The sequence below is a fragment of the Protopterus annectens genome, chromosome 2.part1 (assembly GCF_019279795.1).
Source record: "Protopterus annectens isolate FY-2018-M chromosome 2.part1, PAN1.0, whole genome shotgun sequence".
Classification (NCBI taxonomy): Eukaryota; Metazoa; Chordata; order Ceratodontiformes; family Protopteridae; genus Protopterus; species Protopterus annectens.
The window spans coordinates 1,722,614,601-1,722,636,752 of NC_056729.1; the positions used below are offsets into that span (position 1 = coordinate 1,722,614,601).

The 22,152-nt window shown below is 43.0% G+C and overlaps 1 protein-coding gene across 5 annotated transcripts in view; it reads right to left on the reverse strand.

Moving 5' to 3' along the window:
* Positions 1-22,152, reverse strand: part of ECE1 (endothelin converting enzyme 1) — a 4,237,764-nt gene that overhangs the window by 3,626,441 nt on the left and 589,171 nt on the right. For 4 of the 5 annotated variants that reach the window (XM_044063171.1, XM_044063172.1, XM_044063170.1 and 1 more), the window contains one exon: positions 16,949-17,035. In XM_044063171.1, the coding sequence (XP_043919106.1) occupies positions 16,949-17,035 (87 nt within the window). Of the gene's footprint in view, positions 1-16,166; positions 16,204-16,948; positions 17,042-22,152 lie in introns of those variants that run through there. The other variant, XM_044063173.1, reaches the window with a different exon arrangement.

The following is a 22,152-nucleotide window of genomic DNA, read 5'->3' on the forward strand; positions in this document are numbered from 1 at the left end:
AAAAAACAGTCCAAGTTAGAATATTTAAGGACCTCTCCTCCCCCTGGCAGTCTTTTTCCTACCAGAAAGTTTGAATTTCCATTGTTCTCTTTGGCACTAGCTAGTTTCAGACAAATGGCCACACCTCTCAAACTCTCACAGCACGAAATCTGAACAAAGCCATAAATAAAAGTGATTCAAAGGCCCAAAAATAGGGACACACTTTAAATATTGCTCTTACAATATTGGAAAGTGGATAGAACAGGTTTCGGATTAGAATTAATTTTCTGAAGGGTATGAAGTCTGAAACACAAATAAAAAGAAGTTGTCTTACCATAACGTTCCCTCTGAGTTGTTGATCTTCTTCCAGTCATCACTGATGGGTTCGGTTCAGAGCATTCAGAACAAAGTCGGCCTTATACCAAGCTTGCGTGTACCAAAAACTCTTGAGCTAAGCTGCTACCCACAATGCCCTTTACTCAGTTACCTCAGATCTAGTTTGCATGCAACATATAGAAGAAGAAACCAGTCAGAGGCCATCTCTGCACAGAAACCCTAAGACACCACAAAGACCCAGAAGATCCGCCAGGAACCTCTGGAAGGGGTCGGTGGCAGGGTTTGATGACTAGAAGATCATCAAAAACTCAGATGGAATGTTATGGTACGACAACTTCTTTATCCGAAGTTGTTAGTCTTCTCATTCATCACTGACTGGACCGAATCCCCAGCTATTGGAGAACGTGGGTGGCCCTTATGGAAGAACATTCCTGAGAACCATTGAACCAAAGGCCGCTCTTCCCCTGGAGATCAGATCCAATTTGTAATGCTCAATAAACGTGTGGGGCTTAGCCCAAATGGCAATTGCTCAAATGTCATCCATGGAGGCCCTAGAGAGGAAGGCAACAGATGCTGCAATAGCCCTAGTTGAGTGAGCTTTGATTTGGCCAGGCTTAGATCCCTTTGTAAGTGAATATGTGAAGGCAATGCAATCCTTGAGCCATTTAGACAAAGTAACTTTCGATACTGCACCTCCCATTCTAGGATCCACAAAGGAGATGGAAAGCTGGTCAGGCTTGCGAAAGGATTTAGTTCTATCCAGATAAAACCTAATTGTATATAAACATCCAAGGAATGTAAGGCAGTAATCTCCCTTGTTACAATAATTTGGGAAGAACACAGGGAGCTCAATGGACTGGTTAATCGAAAAGTCAGAAACCACTTTGGGGAGAAAGGATGGGTTAGTACGAAGTGATAATTGTCTTTATGAAAGATCAGATAAGGGCTCTTGATACATAATGCTTGTATTTCAGAAATTTGTCTGGCTGAGATTATAGCCACCAGAAATAACGATTTCCATGACAGGAATTTTAGATCACATGTCGCAGCCAGTTCAAGAGAGGGCACATAAAGACTGCAGAACCCAGGCATTCCATGCATCCACCAGCTGCCTGATGGGAGGCCTGCTGTGGAAAATACCCTTGAAGAAAGTCTTGCAAAGGCGAGAAGAAATAAGCGGGACTCCATCTGAACTGTTATGGAAGTTAAGTACAGCTGCTAGATAGACTCGAATGGTGGAAGAGCTAATGCCCCACTTGTCTAACAGTTCATCCAGGTATTGAAGGAATAGTGGCTACGGGGGCTGAGAACGGGTCTAGCTTCTGATTATGTGACCAAATAGTGAATCTTTTCCATTTGTCCCTGTAAAGTTTCCTGGTGATTGGTTTATGACAGGCCAAGATAATATCACATACGAGTGAAGAGAGGGTTTCCTGCCTAACCACTAATGGAAGTGGAGAAACCAAGCTGTCAGCTTGAGTGTGGACAGATTTGGGGGAGTCGGCCCTTGTGGGTGAGATGAGGTTCTGATGAGTGTCTAGGATTCAAGGAGGTTGTAACAGATGAGGTTGGAGGAAGGAAAACCATACTTGAGGCCAGAACGGGGCAATGAAGATCACTTTGCTTCTCAAGTGAATAGCTTTCCTTAGAACAAGGGGCTCAGAGGAATCTAGGATACGCATAAAGGAGACCCGTGGGCCAATCGTGAATTAAAGCGTCTCTCCGTTACTCCCAAGAAGGGGAAACAGGGCAAAGTAGCTGCTGCATTTTGTGTTTGAGGGGGAGGCAAAAAGGTTGCAGCATGACTGGCCCAAACAGCTGAAAATTTCCACTGCCACACTCTGGTTGAGAGACCACTCATGAGGATGGAGAAGGCATCTGCTTAGTCTGTCCGTAATCATGTTGAAGCTCCCCGGGATATGCTTTGTGATCAGAAAGAGGTTGGAAGATATCGCCCACTGCCAGATTCTCATGGCTTCGTGACATAGGGGGTAGGATTTGGTCCCTACTTGTTGATGTACCAGACCACGGACATGTTGGCCGACTGGACAGCAATCGTTCCAGATGGAAGGAGCAGATGGAAAGCTTGCAACGCCAGTAGCACCGCTCTCAACTCCAGGACACTGATATGCAAGTTGACCTCTGCATCGGACCACTTGCCTTGGACCGACTTTCCCTGGAAGTGCCCCCCCCATCAGGGAAGCATCAGTGGTCATCGTGGCACTGGGCTGGGGAGCCTGGAAGGTGCGACAAAGATTTTCATCTGTACTAATCCACCAGATAAGATCTTGTTTGCAAGTGTTGGTGATGAGAATCTGTGAGCTCAGGGGATGAAGACTGGGTATCCACTGGGCCTGAAGAAGCCATTGTAGTAATCTTATGTGTAGTCTTGCTAAGGGAACAATAGGGATAGCTGCAGCCACACACCCCAGGGCTTGGATAACTTCCCTTGCAGACACCTTTCTTCAAAAGAGTATCACTTGACCCTGTGCCCTTAATCTCTGAAGCCTGTGAATAGGATGCAAGATCAGGCTTGACTGGGTGTTGAATATTGCCCCTATGAATTCCAATTGTTGTGAGGGCTGAAGGTTGGATTTCTCCCAATGTATGGTGATGCCCAGTGACTCCGCTCGAACCAGGGTGTAGCGGAGGGCCCTGACAAGAAGACACTTGGTGGGGGCGGAGAGGAGCCAATCTTCTAGGTATGGAAACACCTGGAATCCCTGAAGTCTCTGATGAGCTGTTACCACTGCAAAGCATTTCGTTAATACTCTGGGGGCCTTCAAGAGACTGAAAGGCAGGGCTCTGAATTGGTAATGATAGAGCTCCTGGAGCACGTGTCCATCTTGATATGGTAATACGCATCCCGGAGATCTAATAAGCACATCCACACACCCTCCCGCAGAAAGAGAAGGATGGAATGAATCGTGACCATGCGTAACTTAGTCTGAACTACCGATTTGTTTAGTTGGCAGAGATCCACAATGGGCCTCCAGTCCCGTCTTTTTTGGCACCAAAAAAAATATTGAGTAGAACCCTGATCTGCACTGATCTGGGGGGACCAGTTGGATGGTTCATTTTTGACAGCTTTCTTGTTTTGGAAGCTGCCTCCTCCCTTTGACTGGGTGGAACATCAGGAAAGGATTTTGGAGGTCTTAGATAAAATATTAGGATAATATGGTAGCCTCTGGTAATGATTCTCTGCACCCACTGATCTTTTATAATAGACAGCCAGGCAGCTTGGTGTAGAGAAAAATGTACCCCAACTGCATCCAGAGAAAAGTGATCGGGTAGTGCTTCAGGAGCACTGACAAAGTCTACCAGAGAAGACATCTCTGGAGCCCTGGTTCCAGCGACCCCCTCTGCACCAAAAGGGGTGTCTTCCATTATTGGAACCCCCTCTGCCTCTGGAGGAATCCTCACCACGTGCGTCATGGAAAGGACCTTGAGACTTCTTGTTCCACATCTTCCCACTCCTCTGACTCCTGGAGAAGGAACGCTGAGGTTTGGAAAAGTGTAGGCCAACTGCAGACAAGGTCTTCCCGTCTTGCTCGCACATGGCCAATGTATTCTTGATCTTAGCACTGAACAGAGCTGATGGTTCGATAGGGGCATTTAAAAAGTAAGACTGGAAGGAGTCTCATGACTACGCCTGCACCCGCAGCTCTAGCCGCTCCCACGGTTGCGTGTGACAGCAATCTCATGGATGAACTGGATATTAACTAGGGTGGCAAGCTGGGAAGCAACTTTATCTCGTGCTCCATCCGATACTTGGCCCGCGAGAGTTCCGGAGAGCTTGGAGACAAGATCTCACTGGAGTCTCATAAAATGTGCCAAAAAGTACAGAGACCTAACTGCAAAGGTTGCTGACGCAAAAACTCGCTTCCCTAACCTGTCCACTAACCAGGACTCTGTTGGGCAGGTGAACAGCAGGGCTCTCTTCCACAAGGTCCTTTTTGGTGGCTGCCGCCACCACCATAGCATCCACTGGCAAACCTCTAGACCAATGGGGTTGATCCTCTGGAGGGGAGAGTACCTGGTCTTATTTCCTGGGGATGGCCTCAATGGATTCCGGGTTCTTCAACCACCGCTGCACGATGAGCTTAACCAATTCGTTGGCAGGGGGGGGGGGTCACCCATGAAGTAGAGGGCCAAGAGAGAAAGGCCTGCAGGAATATGAATTCCTGCGAGGAAGGATTGGAGGGCTTCCAGTCACCCCTCTGTTTCAAGATTTCCATGATGTCTCCAAAGGAGACAGTCAGGGGGTGACTGTGGGGATCCTTCCCCATCATCTTAGTCTGTATCTTCAGTGAGGGACTCCTCTGGGGAGTCCATGTGTTTCCTCTTGCACGCCCGTTTGAGTGGGTTCTTCGGTGAGAGCATCCGAAGAAGACTCAAAAGGGAAATACGGGGGTTTCCTGGGCTTTGTGCTCTCGGAGTCCTGGGGGGGGGGTGGCCTTTGACAAGTGCAACTCAGAAGGAACTGGGGGGATAACAGACATAGAAGGATTACTAGAAGCAAGCACCCTCTCCATCACCCAGAAAGCAGGCCCGCCCGAAGAGGAGTGGGAGCCCAGAACTGAAGACAAAATTGGAACCGGGGTCACACCCCGCTCCATACGGTCTGCCCCCGGGGATGGAGCCTCAAGCAAACTCTGAGTGTAGTCACCCTTGGATCCAAAGCCGGGACCGACAACACAGTCGAAACAGAGACCGGAGCTGGAGATTTCACTCCCCAAGCATGAGATTGAAGGAGGGTGGGTTCCGACGGAATAGACACCCAAAGGAGCCTAGGGGCCTCAGACACTGTCGTTGTCGGCGCCATGGAAGGGGGTCCTCTAGAAAACATCGGATATATGAGCCTTGGAACTGATGGATCTAAGGGAGGAGAGTATGTAGGGGTCGCCAGAGTAATAGACCCTAAGCCTTGAGTGGGATAGAGTCTAGGCAAATTTGAAATTCCCCTGGCAGTCAGCAGCTGGTCAAAAAGGTGCACCACATCCAATTCTGAAAGGTTCCTGGTGGATCTTACCAATGCCCCTGAAGGGGAATCAGGCCAGTTCAAAAAGGGGCTGCAGACTTGTCCGGCAAATGGGTCCACAGATGAGTATCGGGTCCATGGTGTATCACAGAACGACACTGACAATTCCAACTTAGAAACTGGCAAAAACGGTATGGTTGGAGCCAAGAACGGGCTCGAAACCCAAGTCACAACAGGGGTGGTTGTCAAAAACGCCTCCGAAATTGTCAGAACCGACATCGGAGCGGAGGTGGCCAATGTTAGTGCCGAGACAGAGACAAACTGATCAAAACCAAGGTAGTAGATGGCGTAGTCTGTGCCGGTGTAGGTGCCATAGTCGCCGGTGCCAGTGTAGGCGCCGATGAGACGACCTCGGAAAGCTTTGCTGGAGCTGAACTCTGAACAGATGTCAGAACAGAGGAGGCAGTACAGTGCTCGGAGGAAAACTTTTAACCCTTGTGCTTATGGTTTTTACCTCTGTCACCAGCTGGTGAAGAGGGGTCTGAGCGAGGACGTTTCTTGTTCACAGAAGGAGAGGATGAGACCTCAGTCACAGAAATAGCCTCTGAAAAAGGAGATGCAAGCAGACCCTTCAGAATCCATTTATTCCGACGTTCATTCAGCGTCTGCTGACTTAAGCTAGCACAAATTTCACAAGGGGGTTTCGCTGAAAAATGCGGAACCCCCTAACAGTACACACACTCTTCATGAAGGTCGCTATTCGAAAGTTTACCACTGCAAGAAGAGCAGTGTTCAAACCCTGTAGTTTCCTTCTACTCAGACATAACAGTACACGCTCTCACACAAAGGGAAGAGAGTGAAGTAAGTGAGGAAAATGAAAAAGGTAAAGAAGAAATACCAACAATGGTAATGAGATACCACAAGGGTTGAAAGTTCAAAACACCAACAATGGCACTAAAGGGATATCTGTGGGTAGAGCTGAGTATATAAAGTTATCAAAGAACAAGCAATAAACAAGAAAAAACTTTTACAAAAACTTGTAAATTATACAAGATAAATCACTTCACTAGAGAGTTCGGTGAAACACTGCTATATGGCTGTGTGGCAAACGAGATCCAAGTAACGGAGTAAAGGGCATTGTGGGTAGCAGCTTAGCTTGAGAGCTGTTGGTGCACGGAAGCTTGGTATAAGACCAACTCTGTTCAGAGGGCTCGGAATCGAACCCATCGGTGATGAATAGGAAGATTAACAACTTCAGATCTATCATTTTTTAACTTAAGTCCTTAATGATTTGTCACTAATTTGCCAGAAAACCATAATTTTATGAAAAACTAACAGAAATGAGGCAGAAATCTTTACATTCTGCGAAAATCTGCACAGTTGAGAGGTATGCGAATGGGTTCTGAGGATCAAAGTTACAGATGGCAGTGGGAGGAAATCCCTCCTTTTTCAGTGGGCAATTCGTCATCCACCCGACTAGACTTATTTTCCTCTGTCCTTCAACACATACTGTCCCAGGAAGTCATGAATCAGTCCCTTCTTCCCAGGTTAGGAAAGGCTTTCATTCAAGAATGTTTTAGTACCAAAGGAAAAAAATGCTTGGGTCCCATTTTGGATCTTCCTTTCACAACTCGTTTCCTCTTCTTCCTTCAAGTTTCTTGGCAACACTAGATTTCAAAGGTGCTGTTAGCATCTCTATTCATCCAGACTTCCGAGTGTTTAAAGTTGTGTGTGTATGGATCACAGCTCTCTGCCTTATCCTTTGGACCATCCACTGCACTAAAAGTGTTCAAAGCTCCTGTTATAGCTCATTGCACACTACATGGTATCCACATTTTGCAAAGGTAAGCAAGTTGTCTAAATGTTGAGAGATCTCAAACAAGCTGGGATTCCAAGAGAACAGTCAAGTCTGACTCCGTCACACAAGAGGGTCTATACTGGAAGCACGAATGGTCGGAATGTTGACAACCTCTTGATCAACACGTATGTGTCGAACGACCATTTCAGTGAATGGCCACATCATTGATTTCTTTCCAAGGGCAAGAAATCTGTTGGCTGTTGTGTTACATTTGCCCTTTTCCCCACTGCAGTGTGATCTCTGAGTTAGTATATTTAGTTAGGGGGAGGGGCACAGCCCCCCACATTGGGGTGTGTTTTGCCCCCCACTTTAGAGCGTGTTATACTGTGTTTTTCGTATTTGGCCTATCGATTTCTTTCCCTTAAAAAAGAAATAGATGTGGCCATTTGCTGAAATGGTCACTCGACATACAAGTGTCGATCAAGAGGCTGTCGACATTCCGACCGTTCATGCAGAAGTCCAATATAGACCCACACAGGATGGTGTTCCATGGGTGTCAGACACCTCAGTTCAAACAACTTTTCTTCCACAATAAATAAATCTAGATTTCTAAGGTTTTCACTCGGATTTCGGTCACTACGAGTGACTAGCTCAGGATTCTGGGTCTCATGGCATCCATGGCTCTCATGATACAATGGTGTCTGCAGTCTTTTTCCCCGGTACCAACATACTTTGTCTTTTAAATACCAGTGCAGGGGGTTTGTCAGAAGAGAAATCACTTGACAGAGACCACTTGCTTCCCTATACTCAAGGTCTCCCCCTTTCTCCCTCCCTGCTCAAAAGCAGTCTGTCACCACAAGCAAGCTGGACTTTGTTTGGGGAGCAGTTTCAGGAGGGATAAAAGTGCTATGTGTGAGAGACACCTAGGACAGGCACATACACAAATATTAAAGTGACAAATGATCATACACAGTTCTCGGAATCATCTTTGGTCCCCAGGATCTCAAGTTGTTACACAGTACCACTGTCATATGATACATCAAGTATAAGGAACATTTTGTCTGTAGTTTCTTCTTGTGCAGAAAAACAGTTTTTAATTTAGTTCTTTTTCAATATATAAGTCCCAATTCATTTTCAGAGTGTGTACGACTCAAGTTGAGGTTTCTTCCAGGGTTATGGCCACTGGTACTTTTTGAGGAGGTTTACCTGGCTGTATTCTCAGAACCTTCCAGATGTGAAAAATGAGATTTTAAATTCTCCTTTGGATAGAGACAGACATCATGCATTCCATTAGAGCAAAACTGTGTGGCAGACCAACAGAGCAGTGTAAGGGCAGACCCTCCTTAATGGAAACTAGATTAGGGGTATTCCAAGATTTGATACATCTGTGCGGAGTTCCTATTTGCCTCCTCTCAACAATCTGCTGGCAAGAATTTGCTCCAGGACTTCAAGCAAGAAGGCCTGGAAGGCAGATTCCTTTTCCTTTCCTTGGACAGGAATGCTCCTACATACATGTTCACCCTTTCCACCGATACCCAGTGTACTTCTGAAGATTCAGAAGAAATTTCCCAATATCACTGTGGAGACTTCCCTTCTGGATCAGGAAACAGTGGTTCTCCCTTCTTTTGGAAATGGCCAGGAACAGTTACCACAAGCTTCCCCATAGACTGGATCTAATCACAGGATCAGGGGTATTTGATACACCCCATCCCCAATCAACTTCAGCTGACTGCCTGGATGCTAGGGCCTTAATTCCCTTTATGCAGCTGGTTTACTAAGGACATACTGCAGGTACTAACGAAGGCAGGAAAGACTGCATCTACAAAAATCATATCAAATAGAAAATGTTCCGTTTGGTGTGAAAACCAGCACCCATTCAGGGTTAGGTGTTATTTGGTTTTACAATATTTGTAGGAGTCACTATCCTATGGCCTTTCCTACTCTATCACTGTTCGTTTATTGGCCATTTCAGCACGTCTGGCCATGGATTCTCCCCTTTCAATGCAGTCTCATGACACAATGTTTTTGTAAGGGGTTTTGCATAACAGGCCACCAAGAAAACTGGTGGCCCTTCCTTGGTATCTTAATTTTGTGTTACAGAAGTTAACACTTGCTCCATTTGAACCAGCCAATCTGGCTGACTTAACATGTCAAATTGTTTTGCTGATTGCTCTGACCTCTGCAAGAAAGGTAGACAAAATGCAAGCTCTTATGGTGAATTGATCCTACCTCGTTTTCCACAAGGTTTCTTTTCAGAACAAATTATTTTTATAGCTAAAGTAGTACCCATCAGAGTTAACTTTGAGCCTAACTACCCTGTTCCACTTCTTTCCTGAACCTAAAATTGAGGATACTACATACCTTGGACATCCACAGACAACTTGGATACTACCTTAATAGAACTAAATTCTCCCGGGGCTCTTGGACCCTTCTGCTTCCACCTCCCAAATGTAGTAAAGCTAGGGTGGTCTACCCAAATAGCTAGAGTTACTGCAGTAGTAACCAATACAATGCTCTTACCAAGGCTGCATAAGTAAACTTACCACAAAAATAGATATCTGAATGATCACTGCTGCAGTAGCCACACCATTCTTCCACTTTTTTAATGCTACAGTGTGAATACTTGTTTTTGTTGCTCCTAGCATTTAGGGCTCAACCTCCCTCTCGTCCTCTACTGGCACAAAACTTATGAAGGTTTAGAGACCAACCCCTTTAAAAAAAAAAATCAGTTCAGCTTGAGGTAATGCCCTGAAAGCTTTGGAATCTGGCAAGCTGTTATATCCTCGGCAGGATATAACCCATACAGCCAAGGCTACTGCAGCAGTGATCATTTGAAGTGCTGCCATTATGCTAAGTTTGCTTACACAACTGCTCTTAAAAGCTGCACATACAGCATTCTTTAGGAAAGGCTCCATGGGGGGGCAAGGTTCCTATTCTTTCCTGTCGAGGATACTTGCAGAGGCATTTTGGGGGATATCAATGTCTCTAGGAAGGAGAAATAAAGCAGCACAAGGAAAGGATGGGGCTGGTCATACAGGATGACTCAAAGGTACACAAGTAGTGTGATGATCTGAAAGGAAAGCTAGCACAATACTGAGCATCTTGAGAATACCTCTCAGCCGTCCTTGACTTTCAGGGACATCCCTGCCTTTGGTTCAAGTTTTAGCTCCGTCCATAATCCTTCCCAAAACTGGTGACTTTTGCAAAGAAAGCGGTGCATTTTAATAAAGATAAGTAGGGATGGACATTTTACTTTGGAAAATGTGCAATTCAAATGCCTCGTGTTAATGATGGTAATATTCTTAAAGTGTTCCTAATTCTGTTGACAGCTATGCATCTCCCTCCCTTTACACACACACACCGAAAACCCCCCCAGAAGAGTAGTGTGTTAAAATTTCTGCACATCTCATGAGCATGACAGGAAACGAGCAGTTCAAACAAATGAAAAGGAAGTGGACTGTGCAAGTTTCAGCAGTAATACAACAGCTTAAGGTACAGACTTGAAAAACAAAGATGGGGGGGGGGGATGAAGAAAAGTTAAAGTACTTTAAAGGAACTTTTGGGCCACAAGTGCCTTTCGAGTCAGACATGCACTAAGTTAATTGGTAGAAAGTGAGGAGGATTACTTCACAAAAAGGCTGGTGGAGGCTTGGAAGAGCACTCCTGTAAGGCTAATGGGATTAAAATAACTGAACCAAATTCAAAGTGCGTCTAGGACAGGACTAATGCCAACCTTAATTGGAGTCTGAAGTGAAAGGTGGGGTAAACACAGAAGCAGAACATGGAGTAAAATAAGTCCTTGGTTGATCAATAAGTAATAATAGTAGCTGGGAAGTGGGACAGGGATGTGACTGATCAATAAAGAACACCAGCTGGGGGTGGAACAGGAGTATGAAGGAATGGCAGGCAGTTTATTCAGTAAATAGGTAGAGTTGGTGGGATAGGATGTGGGCGATAAGCCATTAAAGTATGTTGCTTACCCAGTAACTAGGTAGACTAGCTTAGGTGACAAATGTGGGGTGGGGGGGGTGAATGAATCACAACTTTCATTTGGTCTACAGCTTATTTAGTAGACAACTGGAATGGTGGGATATGGGGTGATGGGGGATGTGAATAAGCCAGTAAGTCTGGAAAAATATATTGGAGGTTGGCATAACAGTTAAAAACTCACAGTCACAAGTGTACACGGTTTGATACTCACCCTTGAGAGGGAAAATGGCTAGGTCTAAAACACCCTACAAGGGCAGGCTGCCTACCACTTACTTAGGAACTTAAGTAATGCATGCAGTTCACCTAGTAAATAAGTACACAAACTGGGGCGGGAATGAATAAGCTATTACTTCCATGGGACCTGGCCTGCACTTTTACCCAGTAAGTAAAACAGAAGAGTGGGACCAGCAGCTTACTCAGCAAACCTACACCAGACTTGAGTGTATTTATCTCGCACCAAAATCCGTGTTTCACTTTAACAGCAGAATTAACTGGAACAGATAGCAAATGCACAGTTTTTACCAATTCCGAAAACCCAGTACATATTTTTGATTAGCTCTTTATAAATGTGATGGTAGTATTTTCAGGCTTGAGAGAAAACGCTTTCCAACTAGGTTCATAGGTTCATACTAGGCTATCTGCCCTAGGGCATTTATAAGCCTAGCCCATCGATATGTGGCTTTTGCCACCCCATTAGTTTGAATAAAACTATGCCTATTATTTTGCTGTGCCTGTCAAGCAGTGACACTGAAGTAATCCCTGGGGTACATCTGCGATCTCCCATCCATTGGTCAAGATTCCTCTTGAACAAGGCCAGCGAGGTGCTCTGCCTCACATGTACCGGGATTTTGTTCCACAGCATAGGGAGTCTCTGGGTGATGAATCTGTCCCTCCAGCACGTCCTATTAATAACCATGTCAAGGTTTAAGTCTCCCGCCCTTGTGGCTCTGAGGGATCTAGATTTCTTCAGGTGAAGCATATTCATCAAATCTGGGTTTGACATGGCCTTGTATGTCAGGCACAGGTCACCTCTGAGCAAGTGGTATGAGACTGAATAGAGCTGGAGCTCTTTCAGTCGGGCAGCATAAGACATATTTTTGAGACCCTTTATCCTCTTGGTGAGGAACTTTTGGGGCCTTTCCAGCTGCTGCAGGTGTCGAGCCAGATACATTCCGAATGGGGCATTGTACTCAATCATAGGTCTAATGAGTGATGAGTACAGGGGGACGATGACCTCCCTTGATCTAGATGTGAATCCCTTCATGATCAGGTGGGCAATGTAGAAGGTTTTCCTGACTACTTTAGCAACATGAGTGTCAATCGAAAGGCTAGTGTCAACCTGGGTCCCCAGGTCCCTGATGACTTCTTCTGTGCTCAGTGGATTGCCACCTATATGGTAGCTAGGGGTAACCTTGTTTTTCCCGAAGGGTATGACTATGCATTTCTTGGCGTTTAACTTTAGGCCATGATACATTATGATCTTTGCAAAATCCCCTTCTGAACCATATGAACACTTCTACAGCTTACGTTCACGAACAGCAGCATGAAAACACTGCTGTTGGGGTAAGTGCACTAAACTGCAAAAACACTGACTGTATTTAATCATGCAAATGAAACCTTGGACAACAGGGAACTTCCCATACATGTTTCCAAAATGTAAAATAAAAATCAGACTGCTTCCTTGTAAGAGTTGCTAGGGTTTTCACATTAAGGCTAAAATGCATCTTTCCATCCTAAAAAGGGCAGCAAGACATAAAACAGAATTTAGTATTGCCGCTGTGGTGCAGCGGTAACGTTGTCACCTCACAGCAAGAGGTTCTCCCGTTCGATTCTCGGCTGGAGTGCCTTCTGTGTGGAGTCTGCATGTCCTCCCCGTGGTCGAGTGGCGTTCAAAAGACATGTGTAAATGGGCGCGCCTTCACTGAAGGTTGGGCATCGAGCTGGCCCTTTCGGCACCGTAAAAATCTGCTGCCAATCATTAGCAGACCAGAGTTCCGCTGTGGCGACCCCTAACTGGGAAAAGGCGAAAGAAGAAGAATAGGTACACTGATGGCTCAGTGGCACAACAGACAGCATTATCGCTTTACAGCAAAAGACTCCCCAGTTTAATTCTTGACTAAGGTGCCTTCTGTGCAGAGTCGGCATGCTCTCCCTGTAATCGCGTGGGTTTCCTCCTACACTCCAAAGACATGCAGTAGGTGGATTGGAGAAATAATACAAAGACAAATGGCAAAAATTACAAGACCACCACTGAATGAATACTGCAAGATGAAATAAGTAAAACAGAACCAGCAGGGACCACACAACACAGTACTACAAATCACAGGTTATTTAGAAACAAGACCAGATAAAATGAATAGCAAAAATGAACATCCTAATTAGACACCAGTTTGCAAATGTAACTTATTTTTTCTATCTACAAAAAAACGAAGTCACATCCCAAACCAGAGATTTACAGCGTGTCACAAATGGAAAGTTAAAAACACAACTGCTGACATTTTAAATGAACAACTGCTGACATTTTAAATGAATGAGCAGATATTTTTAGTTATACAGCTTGCACTACTGACGTTTAACTCAGTAGTGTTACTCTTGGGTACTGGCAGGTATTGTCTCCATTTTGACAAGTAGAGAATGACCTTTCTACAAAACACCACCACCATACACTCTTGGACCTCCGACACTTATAGCAGAAACTACTGTCTTCATCTCCAGTTCTTCAATGTAAAATAGTAAGCTTTTGCTAAAGTATCTCTAATCAAAGGTGTCAAACATAAGACTCAAACAAAACCTTTTTCAAACCTGCCTGTACCCAAACGATCAGCTCTATAGTCACCTCTCCAACAACAACTTTACCTGGCATAAAAATGTCAGTAAACATGTATTTTTTCAGTTTGCTGCATGTAAATGTGTAATAAACCTGACACCAAGTCCACTCTACCAAGAAATAGCCACAAGACAGCAGTTTTTCTTTGACACTCTTAATACATTCACTTTGTTTCAAATCTGACAGGTCAGCACCTACTCGGTTAGATCTACACCACTCTCAATGTAGTTCCATACTTTTTTTCAATACATGTGGGGTTAAGAAGGGTTTAATTGAGCAATTAAGTTATTAGTCTATCCTAAGCTTTCACCTTTTTTTTTTTTTTTTTTAAATGCCTGTAATACATCTGTGGGCTTGCATTATCAGAGTTTTAATTCAGTGTATTCTCCCTCTGCTGCATGATGCTCACTATTTTGTAGTGAACCCTCTTAGTGCATAGCCTTCAATAATTACCAAGTAACCCCTCTATAAACAAAAATGCCAGCGAGGAAAAAAGGGTCTACCAAGCATGCATGTGTAATTCTGTTAAAACCATTTCCTTTTTCAGAAATATAGATGTGCAAAGGATGCAGCACATTGGATACCCAGAGATAATGGTTATCTGCCATTTGCAACTATTTCTGGCCCACAATAATTTTGCCTAATAGGAAGACAGAAAAAAAACTTTTTCCAACCACATAGTATTGCTTTGCAACAAACTACAGCGCATCTATTCTACACACACTTTAAGCTAACAGTGTTTAGACGTCATTTTCGACTAGGACTGTAAAATGAACAATACAGACAAAACAAACATGTGCTAATACATAGATGGTGACAAGACTTTCACAAAAAAATACACCATCCAGATTCCATTAACTCAACCCCCTGTTAACTCTTTCCAACTAATTTTAAGAGTTGTAATGTGAACTGCACATCTTAGTATGGCCAATTAAGTATCTGTCAATGCCCATGCCTCAGGTATGTAAACATCACTGTAATTTGTACAACTGCAATGCTGCCTAGTGGGCCAAACTAACTGAAGCCTTACAAGAAAATCTCAATTACATATCACAACTCAAAAACAATTAAACATGCAACATATAAAAGCTCAACAGCTGTGGGCAGCACCAATACGACAATGACTGGGGTAAGGCAGACTGGAACTGAAGGTCAGACATACAAAATATACTCCTATGAAGCTATAATGAATATCTTCTCAACTGAGACGGTGGGAATCAAACAGAGATGTTCCAGGTGTTTCATACATCTGTAGCTAATGGGGCACAATTTTATCCTACTACCCTGCATGGAAGAACAGTAGCAAGGCCCACACAAACCTCGCCAAAACACCCAGTGACATGCACAAATATTTGATGAATGTTCATGGCAATGTCCTCACTAACCTCAAACACTCAGTAGGTATTAAGTCACTACAGGCAGAGTTAAAACAATCTGACTAAACAGTAAATGGATACAATTTTGTCCAAAGCATGTGCCCTGCAGTTATTGCTACTATAAGGACTTTAATATTACAGTTAAAAATCAAAAGGAACTGGGAACTTTGCACCATTTCATCACATCACGATTTAATATGAACAAAATCATACGATTCAGGGAAATAAACACCGATTTTTAAAAAGAACCGTGCAGAATAAGCTCACATTTTCATCTTGTTACACTTCTTCTTTCAGCTTTTTCTCAGTTAGGGGTCGCCACAGTGGATCACTTGTCCGCTCATGATTGGCAGTGGAGTTTTTATGGTGTTGAGCTGTCAGCCCGGCACACAACCTTCCACAGAAGGCACACACATACTCACACCTAGGGTCAATTTAGTGTGTCCAATCCACCTACAGCATGTCTTTGGGATGTGGGAGGAAACCAAAGCACCCGGAGGAAACCCACACGACCGCAGGGAGATTTTCATCTTGTTACACTGATACTCTTAAAAGCAAATAAAAGGAATCTGGTACTTTGCAGCAGTGCCTACAATAGCTTTCTTTTTCTTAAATAACATTGTGTCATCCATTTCATCATATTATGATTTCACATTAACGAACAAAAGAATAAGATTTGGGGAAATAAACACTGATTTTTAAAAGAACCATGTAAAAGTATATTTCTTGAAGGATTTGCAATTCTTAATACTAACTGCATAACGCTCAATATTAAGTTTTGCCTAGTGAGTTCAACAATTTGTAGAACAGTAAAAAAATGTATATCAGCACAATAACTGTAAACTTACTACAGAAATATAAACAACTGTTGTTACTTACGAGATTTATGATATACAGCATGAATATGGCACGAGTACTGCAAAAAAAAAAATCCAAGCAGAAATGATGCACTGGACAAATATTCTTATAAAGAACTCGGTTTAATAAAATACTAAAAAACTGAGATTAATATGAGGTGCACATTTTCTAATAGTTAATAATCAACACACAAGTGCGACAACCAATGTATGCATGATGTCACTGGAAATCTGCATGTCAGTCATGCATCATTTGCATAGGACATCTCATCCATTTGGCATGTCAATCACACAGACCGTGAAGGGCACAAGGATACAATTACGCCACTAAAGGTAGCACTGCTGGATTAAAATATTGTTATGATCTCGGTCCTTGCAAAGAAAGTTTCAAATATTTCCATATCACTGGTTGACATCTAGCACTAGGCTCCCATCACTACCGCCAAAAGGTAGGATGCAAGGAATAAAAAGCACAGACTGAAATATGAGGTGGTTAAAATGATCAAGCTGGTGGAAAATGCATTGCTGTAGTATAAAAGGAAGGGAGTAAACATCACTGAATGTGAGCACATCTTACTTTCAGTATACAAACAAATGCAGGTACCACCCAATTTACTTGTACAGGTCCTCTTTCCCCACCCAACACACACAAAAAGGTAACAGCAGCACCCTTGTTTTGCGATGCTAGAAACGGTGATGACCAAATGGCTTTATCATTTTACTACATTCCTGCCACAGTATCAAAATAAAGCAGAATTACAGGTAGCACTAACAGATAAAACTGAAAATAATGCAGCTGCATACCTGAGTTCCATTTGGATAAATTTCTCCTTCTCCAAGTGCGCCCACTACTTCCTCATCATCGAGTGTGGCTCTCCTGTACGAGGACATCTGAAAAGTCATATGGATAAAAGACTCTCTTAATGCTTCCATAGCACTGACAAGGCCTCTGAAGAGACCCCACAACTGAGAAAGTTCAAATACTGGAGGTTGGTTTGTTCATGAGAGCTGTGTAAAATTCTGTTATCAGACAACTTTCTCTTCACTTGCACAGCACAAACTGAAGATACAAAAGTCACTCAACTACACTGGCAAAGTCAGGCAGACGTTTAAAAGGCACAAGAGGGCTACTGGGTGAAAAAAAAAAAACAGCACTGCCCATGACAGGATTACTTCAACAAGTAAGTTCCATGTTTCTGAGTCTAGCACCTCCCATGCATTCTCACTGTTGACAAAGGCCACCATTCACACCTGATCTTCCGAAATGCCTGTCTTTCTAAGCAGCACACGATGAAGGGAAACTTCCTGCAATCCCAGTCACAGAAAAGTGCTTCAGGGTGGAAATGTGCTAAAGTCATCATTAAGGCATGCTCCTGAAATATGCTACTTTTGTTGTAGCCAGTTACTTTTATCCTTAACTTTTACTCTAAATTGGGAATTCTGAAAAATGAAGACTGGAAAGGAAACAGGAAGTAAAATTCTGTAAGAAACATGCAGTTTAAAGGTGTTGCATTCCATAACGTGATTAGTGACTTTACATTGTTGATGTTGTCAGGCTCCACCTTCCGATGAAACCCAACCCCCCACACACACACACAAACAAATGTGCACTTCCTTTAACTCTTCCCACCACATGTTACACATCTATTGTCACTGGCCAGGTTTAGTTAGAATACAAGCAAGCTCAATGTACAATGCTACTGTGTGTGAAATCATAATCTACAAACGTTCTGTTAGTAACCACTTGCAAACTGGTGTGTGCTGCTATATTCTGAAAATTTATGGTGAAAACTGTCTTATGGAAACTCTATCCTGCTAAAAGGATGTCTGTTTATTAAACCTTTTGTAATCCTCCATTTGTAGGTCTGTGATTTTATACAGGCTCTCATGTTTCACTTACCCTTCAGAATTAAAGTGATTGGGCAGTTTTCTTTGACACTGCCCCGTTCCTGACTTTAGTACTAAGACAAGTTCAAATGCGGTTGCCACTGCATTAACACCCTCAATGCCAGGGTAAAGTGCCAGTATTTAAACACACACCGACAGGCAACTTGTTACTTCTGTCCAATTGCTCCATTACTGAAATTCTTTGGGTCTGGTCAAACAAATGCTGAGACGGAAGCCAATTCCACCAACTTGTGCAAAATACAAAGACACAGATGACACACAGTACATGATTCCAGCACTCTGCCCATTTTACCATCCACTGCTTTACCAAACACATTCTGTGCACGTCTTTACTCAACCCATTCTGTCCCTTTTCACTGCAGATGTGCAAACTCCCTTCCAAACAAGTACTTTCTCATCAAGTGGCAAACTGTTTCAAAAACTGGATCTCTTCATTCACAAAGTATGCACAGGAAATGTTGAGAAGTTTCTCTACCAAAACACTGAAAAAGCTGCACTTTCACCCCCTTTGCTGTGGGTATAACTATACACTTTTGTCACCTTTTCTCTAGGAAAAAGATCTACATGAACTGGCAGAAGGCTGCAGCTTCCTTCTTTGGTTATCAGTATTGCTCGTTTCATTTTTCAAAGCTGGCAGCTGCTGTGTGTACCCTATTAAAGTTCTACCATATATCCATACTGCTTTCTGTATTATGGTAAATTTGTGGCTGAAGTGGCTTCATGTGGATCTGTCCACCTACCATGTCACAAAATGAAATTAAAAACGAGTATAAGCCCCGCTCACTACAGCAGCTCCATATATACTCAGTACTGCCATATGTGCCCCACACACTGAATCCCTTGGGAAAACTAATGCACCTTACCACTGAACATTAGACGATGTGGTAGTAACATTGTCGCCTCACAGCAAGGAGCTCTCGGGTTCGATTCTCAGCTGGGGTGCCTTGTGTGTGGAGTCTGCATGCCCTCCCTGCATTCTTGTGGGTTTCCTCCCACGTTATAAAGACATGCATCTGGAGCGTTTCTCCCCGGGCTTCCACAAAAAATTGGCTTCGTTCCAAGTCAGACTTTCCCAGTTAGCAAATGTTAAATTAAAAAAAAACACATATGCACTCTGTCCCACGCACTGTGAATCCCTTGGGAAGACTGACGCACCTTACCACCGAACACACATGCACTCTGGCCCATGCACTGCGAATCCCTTGAGAAGACTAATGCACCTTACCACTGAACACATATGCACACTCTCTCTTTATGATTATCTTAACTGCAGCTCTCTCCAGAATTTGCAAAACTCTGTACATTATGAAGTGTTGTACTTCTAATATGTTTCAAAGTACTTACAATATGCTTTGCAACTGCTCAGGGGGTACATCTTAGATTTTCTTTGGCTTTGGCAACACCATCTGTTCCTGCAAGGTATGATACCTCCCCAGTGGATAAACGTCCACAGGATACAGAACAAGTTTCAGGGATGTACTGGTTAATTTTCCTGTGTTTTTATGACAGATTCTGAAGCATCCCACATCCTGTGCATACTCTACTAAGGCTCTTAAGGTCAGTGACAGATTCCTTTGCAGCTTTTCCAGGAGGAAACAGCCTGCCTTGCATGGGAACAAAGACACAAAAGTGGAAAGTACAAAGATAAGGTTAGAAAACTTGCACAGGACTGTCAAATCAAATAGCAGCAGTACAGGCAGCAAGGAGTCCAAAGCACTAGATACAGGTTTTGTTCAGAGTCTGTGTCCTGGAGATTTTAGCAGCCATGACATTAAAGAACGACCACTCAAAACACTGGAATATCTGAAAGTGTTACGAATAAATTAAAAATATTCTCTGTGACCATATTTGGCCAAGTACCTTTTTTTGCCATTTGGTGGAGCCGGTCGATAATCTTATGCATTGTTTGCCCCTTTCCAGTCTAAGTGACCATGGATCATTAGTGTACACAAGTTTGAGACTTATCTAGGCTATTCTATACAAGCATGAGAGAGAATGTGGAGTACAACTGGGGCAAGCTTCTGTCCATTATGCTTCTGACAGTTATTTGTAGAACTATCTAGATTGGAACATTATCAGTGTAAGCACTATTCTTTGTTAGAAGAGTTCATGCCAACTGAGTTTTTATTTTTTTTTTGGGGGGGGTAACTACCCTACCATTTTGATGATCACCTGGTCAGTTACCAGTAAATGCTTGGTACAAGAGTAATATCTGTGGATGCTTAGAAACATTTTTCCAACAGCCTGGCAGCTAGCACGGAGGATTGAGACCAAAATAGCTCCTGTGGTACAGGGTTTGAGTCCCTCAGCCCTCATTTGCTTAATGTGTGACCTTGAGCATGTCACTAAATGAGACTGTGCTTGAGGGCATAAGGGAATTTGGGGCTAGGCTGTTCAATTGTCCTCCAGACTGGAAGCCTAGTAACTACTTATGAATCCATTTTGTAATAGCGATAAAGTTTGGGTCATGTACCGTTAACCATACTGAAATTTGTGCACACTTGCTAATATTACAGATATTACAGTGGGCAATGGAAACACGTTTGTTATAAATATTGTTTTTACAGGCTGTACTGCAGAGACCTGCGTTTAATTAATAGAATTAAGAGAATACTGATGTGAGTAAATGTCTATACAATTAGTGACGGCTTTAAGTACATTAACAAATATTTTGGTGGATATAGCGAATGACATTTTCATAAGCGTGAGGTCAATTTAACATTATATTTTTATTCTCTAACGGTTGATTTTCTGGAACTTTCTATAAAATGCCCGTAGGAAACAGAATAATGTGCACTCAGTTTAGAAGAAAAAGATCTAATGGAAGAGCTGACTGATTTAATAGAGATGGATTGACATAATAGGTTTATAGGTTAGTACTAAGCTAACTGCCCTTGTGAGCCATTTTAAGCCTAGCCAATTGTCCCTTGTGAGACTCAAACCCTGCACCTTGTGTTTTCAAGGCAAACACCTTAACCATTAGGCCACCCTCGCCAAGATCGATAACATGCCTATCCATCTGTAATTTGTTTTTCAAGATCGATGAAAAATTACAGAAAATTATTAAGATCCAAAATGTTGGAAGTCTGATAAAATAAATGAACATGGTAATCAAGACTATTAAGAAATTTATGTGATATCCAACCATCCTAAACCCCTTTTTGCCATTTTAAACATGGGGTCGGGGTGTCAAGTGATACACAAGTAGTATATGGGATACATTACTGAGCAGCTAAATTAATAACAGATAGTCTTCCCACAAATGTACAGCGCAATAAAGGAAAGGAAGAGAAGAAATCAGACACCATCATAGAAGCAGGAAAGAAGAAAAACTATAAAGAAAAAACAACAAAAATACTTGGATTGATGTGATAAAAGCAACACGCAGTATTAGAACAGACCAAGATCCATCATACACTATTGCAAATAAACTAAATATATCATCATAGGCAGAAAACTTAGAAGATATGCACATGAAATGCAAAATGAGCAATTCACTGATGACCAAAAGAAGTTTTAGAGAACTGAGAAAGCAAAAGGAATAGAACCACCAACAAAAAAGAAGAAATGGCTTCTGGACAAATGTCTACGGAGGCCCTGAGGAGCAAAGATGTTGAATGGATAGTGGTAGTAAAAGAAACGGTAAGAAGTTCAAATTTACATGATATGAAATGGGATGAAGTAATGGCCAGAGAAACAAACAAAATTAAGAAAAGCTCCAGGCCCACATGTCGTACCCAACTTCTGGCTAAAACAAGAAGTTATGTACTCACCATAACGTTCCATGTTTGTAGTCCATCTCGCCCTTCATTCTTACTGACTGGATCGGAGCAGATCCTCGGCTCCAACTTGGCCTATTTACAAGCTCAACGTCTTCTAGTTGGCTAGTGGCAAGGTAGGTATCCCATGGTGCACCAGTACAAGCCTCAGATGTTGTTTGCTGCTAACTAGGAGAAATAATAAACATATAATTTCCGTCTGCAGGTACTTCCAGGATGGGGGTAGGAGGGAGGGTTCGTAAGAATAAAGGGTGAGATGGACTACAAACATGGAACGTTATGGTGAGTACATAACTTCTTTATGTTCTGTAGTCCTATCTC